This window comes from Anarrhichthys ocellatus, unplaced genomic scaffold, assembly GCF_004355925.1.
Source record: "Anarrhichthys ocellatus isolate YVR2014 unplaced genomic scaffold, GSC_Weel_1.0 scaffold17, whole genome shotgun sequence".
Taxonomy (NCBI): domain Eukaryota; kingdom Metazoa; phylum Chordata; class Actinopteri; order Perciformes; family Anarhichadidae; genus Anarrhichthys; species Anarrhichthys ocellatus.
Window position 1 is genome coordinate 739,717 of NW_022280047.1, and position 5,944 is coordinate 745,660.

The 5,944-nt window shown below is 44.2% G+C and overlaps 1 protein-coding gene across 1 annotated transcript in view; it reads left to right on the top strand.

Annotated features, from left to right (window-relative positions):
• Nucleotides 1-222: 222 nt before the first annotated feature.
• LOC116388596 (ADP-ribosylation factor-like protein 15) overlaps nt 223-5,944 on the top strand; it is a 98,476-nt gene continuing 92,754 nt past the window's right edge. The window contains exon 1 of the mRNA XM_031856615.1: nt 223-614. Within this exon, the coding sequence (XP_031712475.1) occupies nt 603-614 (12 nt within the window). The 5' untranslated portion in view covers nt 223-602. The remainder of the gene's footprint in view (nt 615-5,944) is intronic.

The window sequence follows — 5,944 nt, forward strand, 5'->3', positions numbered from 1 at the left end:
ATAATAATCACAATAAACATATTAGATCAACCACGTGCTACTGAAATCCAAATAAAGAAATAGAAGCCCGCTGATCCCTACTCAAAATGCAGAAAAGTAGACTCCAACAGAGACGTGTAATGTGTTTTAGCAGCGGTTCCTCCTCAGAATGAAAATAGCCACCATGTGTTCGGTCACGTGACCACGCTACGTGCGAAAAAGAAACGACGTGCGTGACGTCGCGGCGTGGGGCTTCGCTGGTTTCCTCAACCAAACCACTCTACTGATATTGTGGTGATAAAAGAAACACTGGAAGTCGACCGGCTGACGAGGGGGCTGTTTAGTGAGGAGAAAGGCACTCGGACCCTCGTCGCCAGAAGCAGACTCGGTCGTTTGTGCTGAAAACGTGTCTTTTTTTTTGCGAAGAAGACGGCGAGAGTCCTCGCTTTGAAACCCACCCAAGTCTGGGTTTTTCGGTTTTGTCTGTCTGTCGAAAGGCGGGGAATACAAAGCGACGTGTGGTCAAAACCCATTACATGTTGGACTCACTGAAGCACAAAAAACAAAAAACGGGATTAACTACAACTTCAGTTCGTGCTGCTGTGACTGGTCAGCGATAGTACATGGATTATTTGGTAAGTAAATGCCGTGTGGTATCGCGTATTTTAATCCAACACTGACCGTTTTTGTTTCCTGGCCAGTTGGGCTCCCCTAATCAAGGGGCTGACGTCACTCAGGTGGTGTGTGTGACCCCCCCCCCCCCCCCCCCACAGAGCGGGGGGGCAGTAGCGGCACCGGCTGCTGTGTTATGCTAATGTTCAGGTCTAGCCTGTAGCTTGTCGGTGCTGTGTGGACGAGGTCTAACAGGTCGACCCGCAGCTCCGCTCTGTTTACATGTGAAACACGTAAACTAGCCGACCAGCTAGCTGCACCCTAAAAGTGCAGTTTATCTTACATTACGTAACGTTTACGTAGCTGTTGTGGCACCAAGCTGCTACTTTCCACCAAACTCACGAGGACAAAAGCTGCTGCTGTTTGTTGGGTTTGGCTACTTGTGAGTCAAGAGGTCAGAGGAAGTGAGACAGCCAGTCCCTACCTTCACTGGTTTGACACATTAACCCCCCTGCATATTTGTAATACCTGTGACTAAATAATGATTACAGTCCAGACCACTGTGCCAGCCTGGAGATTATGTTTCTTTTTTGTGGGGCGGGGGGGCTTTGCCCACATTGTAGGGGTGGGATGGAGGCTGCAAAAAAAAAAAAGTACAACAATGGAGAGGAAGCTGTAACTGAAGGCCTTCCCTGGGAATTTTTAAAGCAACAAGTACACAGACATTGTCCTATCGTCTAACAAGGGGGGACCGAGGGACGGTGTGAAACTAACTCTCCCACTCAGTGTTATCAGCTTGTTTATAAACAGGGCCTCCCAAGATGTGGGACCTGGAAGGAACTTTGAACTCCACCGGGCCACTTCTTGAGTCTATATTACAAAGTCCCACCAGCACAGCTATGCTGTAGTTAATATAAATGGACTCACGTCTAGCTCGTCTTCCCCTCTTGGAGTAACAAATCTCGTTGGGCACCAAAAGTGGCTCATTCACATCTTACATGAGTTATTCTGTAATCTTGGTTACATGCTCATGGGAAGTTGTTGGCAACAAAAGCAAACACACAAGGCGTTGTGGTACAAAGGGTTCACACTCGTGACATGAAATGATCCGCTCTCTTCTTTTTCTTTTTACAAAATACAATAAGCTACGGCCGTTAACATTGCATTTTCAAGCTTTAGTTGAGGATCAAATATGTTCTGTGACAAACAAAGTTTTCTGTGGAAAGCACAGCTGTAACTCTGGACCGCTGGAACCGAGTGCTTGGCTGTCTTCGGAGGTCAGGCGCAGGGCCTCCTTTCCTGCTGTGCATCACTGGAGACCTGGCACAAAAACCCAGAGGCCAAAACTATGTCCCTCTCTTCCTATGAATCAATTGAAACGTATCCCTAAACCCTTTAAGGGATGCCGGGCTTATGTCACGTTTACCATTCTTAGGTTAGATCCGGTTGGACCAACAAAGGGTATTTTAGATGAACAGAAAAATAAGGAAACATTTATTGCACTTTGCTGGGTGATAACTGGTTTGAATTCTGACTCGTGGTGGATTTTTTTATTTTTTTTGTAACTGGACCACAGGGCCGTACTCCTGCACGGTGTTAAACAGGACCACACAAAACGGCAGCACAGACTGAGGAATTCAGTGCTAGCCGTTGCTATGACACGGCCTTAGAAGTGCACGGCGTGGCCAACACTTGGATCCTTACTTCACCAGACGGGACATGTCGAATATGTTGTGTGTGAGGAAACCAAACGATTGGCTGTATTGTCGATTTCTACAAAACCCAAGAAACATGCAGCCTTATTCTCCTGAGGCTTTACTTTGCCTATTGCTTATTACACTGTTACGCATGCTCATATTCATGCTAAAGGTGATTTAGATTGCATTGAATGTGCTCAGCATTAGCTGGAGGCAAACAGAGTGCTGCAGGGATGACGACACGAGTCTGTAAGACAGCCTCCAGAAGTTAGCATAGCACCGGTTCCCTCCACATGAAAACCAATGGGATTTTGGATAATTGCAGTAAATAAGCTCTGTGGCAAACACAAGGTTATGGTGTTTGTGCAGCTAGATAATCTTCACAAAGGCAAAACACCCCTTTTTATGTTTTTCGAAGTGTAAATGCAATCGGCAGAGGTGAAGAGCTAACTGTAGGCTATAAACAAAGTACACCAGGGTGGCATCAGTGCGAGTATGAAGACACGGATATGGTGGTGATGACATTTTGCAGTCTCATTTAGCCACTTGTAAGCAAATGCCTTTTTTTAAAGACACATAAAAGCTTCAACATTCATGTTGGGGTATAATTTACATATTTCATACTGTAGTACAAAATGCTAAAATCTCTTTAGCTTGTGTTAACCACAGACCTTATTTCAGACATCTAACCAAAATGACCGTTCAGAATACCCTCACTCATTCCTGCAGCGCTCTCCTCACCGCCTGTGGGTCATGTCTTCAATCTTACACAACACGTAGAGATTACCAGCTATTTATTTCCGCTACACATGAGGGACTAAACCCTCGGGTGGACTGACATCCAGCTCATTTTTGGAGCGCTGGCCTTGAGGAAGACAGATTTGCAAAAACAAACTGTGAAAGCATTTATTACGTCTGGTGTAGAGGCAACCAGGACCTTCTTTTTTTTTTATGTGGAATTTATATTATGCCAGAGAGTCAGTGACAGCCACTAGCAGGCATTGACCTCAAACCATATGGTAATGATGGGTGTGACAGATAACTGAACAGATACTCGTTCACTGATAGGCTGGCCCACACCTCCACTCATCCGGCCTGTGTAAAGGAGGGGACTTTAGGGGAAAAGAGCTAAAGAGAAAGTGAATATCATTGTCTCTTGATTTCAAGTCAGCAATTTCTCTTGATTGACTCGGATGCATTTGGACCTATATTGGCGTTATACTTCAGAATGATGTCAAAAACACTAACCCGTTTGGTTTTCTGTTGTGAACACATGCAAGTGACTGAATGTAGGCTGATAAAGCTTTTTCTTTTCTAAGGAGATGATGTTTAACTTTATTTATGGTAACATTATGCTAAGGCTAGACACTGCAGTTCGACTTGCTTTTGGGAAAAGCTGATTTGACATGCGCATTATCAGGGGGCTCCCTTTTTTTGTAGTGATGGTGAACTTTATATGCACTGCTTCCCTATTTCTGAAAAGGGAAAACATCTGGTACGTGAGATTTACCACAGGCATCAACCGAGGTGGCAGTTATTCAGTCATTACTATTAAGTGTTGTCACCTGTTTTTTAGTTGTTTTGACCCTGTTTGCTCTGTTCCTTATTTCGGCTTTGGTGGATTCGGTGTAGATTGGAGCAGCATTGAAAATGTAAAAAATGTCACCTGGTTTGGCCGATTGGAAGCTGAAAGCGGTTTGATATTTATACGGTTAAACCCTTTTTTTGGATCAAGGCTGAGGAGGTTACTGTGTTAATGATGCTTGTTAAGAAACAGGCGTTGTTGTATCATCATCTACCCAGAACTCTTATCAGTATTAATATTATTATTTGTCATTTTGGGAGCTGAAGTATTCAGAACATTAAATTACAGTTTGTTCTCTTTATCGTTTAAAAAAAATCTGTAAAGTTCAGCTTCCAAACCTCAAATCTGCAGCTTTGCAGGGACGAAGACTTATTCCCAACAGGAACAGGGAAGTAAATAACCTACAAATGATGCGCTTCATTGAAGAACCTTAATTTAGACCTCTGATTGCTATCATTCTGCTGAAAGCATTACAGCTCTTGATGCCAGGAGCTTAAGGAGTTAACAGGATATTTGTGTTGTTAGCAGCTTACAGTTTGCAGTTTCTTTGTTTTTGTCTTTATTTGATGGCTGAACAGAGGCCGACTGTTTCCTAAGAGAGAGGCATGAGAAGCAACGACGGTACCGACCCCCGGGCAGTTATGTGGTTTTGGGTTTATCCAGTCAGCACCGAGATCGCACCTCCCCGTGAAAATAAATTGTCTTAGCAGAAGCCGGCATGTGTTTTTGGCGCCGTGTATCAGAGCAGATCTCCCGTCCAAGGGCACACAGCGGGCTACGGGCCGCTCTGACGTCTCACCCCCGTAACACAGAGGGGAGGAGAGGGGGGGCTACAGCATGTGACTACAGCTTGTTAGTCTACTATGGGACGCAAGGCCGGTGTTACTTTTCCGCTCAGTTTTGCTCCCCCCGTCTGATCGCTCTGCACACCACGCCAGGCCTTTTCCTCAGAGGCAAACACAAAAAAATGACCCTATTGTGTGCAGATAAGAGCACCATTTCAACAATGTCTAAACTTCCCTGACTTCAAATTGCCTGACAAAAATCTTGGTGTCTATGATGAAGTAAAATATCTTGGTCATTTTATAACAAAACACATGACCGATGACAAAGACATTTCTAGGCAATGTCGTAGGATGTGTGCACAAGCAAACAGTCTCTCACGCAAGTTTGGTATGTGTACAGATGGAGTGAAGATGTCTCTGTTCAGAGCATATTGTACACCACTCTATACTGCACACTTGTGGTCAAACTACAAAAAAAAGAGCTTACGGAGACTTCAAGTAGCTTATAATGACGCCATGAGAATACTGCTAAAGAGACCGAGATGGAGTAGTGCCAGTGAAATGTTTGTGGTTGCACGAGTCGATACTTTCCAAACTGTTTTAAGAAATCTCATGTATAAATTCATTTGTTGACTTAATGACTCTGAAAATGAGATCATAGTTTGTTTAACCAACATAAGGTTTAGTAGCACACGCTACCAGTCCCAGCTGTCTCTTTGTAAGGCATTGCTAGGCCTATGAACTTTTATTGTTTGTGTATGTCATTTTATGTATTTGTCTCTCTGGACCCTGAGTCTGAAATAAAGTGTAATCTATCTAATGTGTGCCCTTTTTATTTATTTTTTTACATGCGGATGGATAATATTTGGCCAATAATTTACTTAATCCAGCGGTGAGAGCAGGTTTACTCCGTCTGAATTGATGTTTACACACCGTTCCTTAAACCTGCCCCTTTGATTTAAAGTGCATAGCCTCCAGGTGTGTTGTGTAATAGCTTTTGCGAGCTCGACGGCATTCCCGAAGCCCCCCCCCGGGTGTTAACCTGCCGGCAGCGTGTCGGCCAGCTTTTTGTGCTGCAGTGACTTCCCTCCCTCCTGAGGAGAGTGCCGGTGATGTAGGAGCAGCATCAGTGAGATGAGGGAATGTTTAAGGCTGTTTCCTAATGCTGTGATCATGATCAAGCACAGGCATCCGAAGTTCCCTTTCTATTGGCTTTCACATAAGCTGATGGACCGTTGCTCTAAAGAGGCACTAGTGAACTGTTTTTATATATATATATATATATA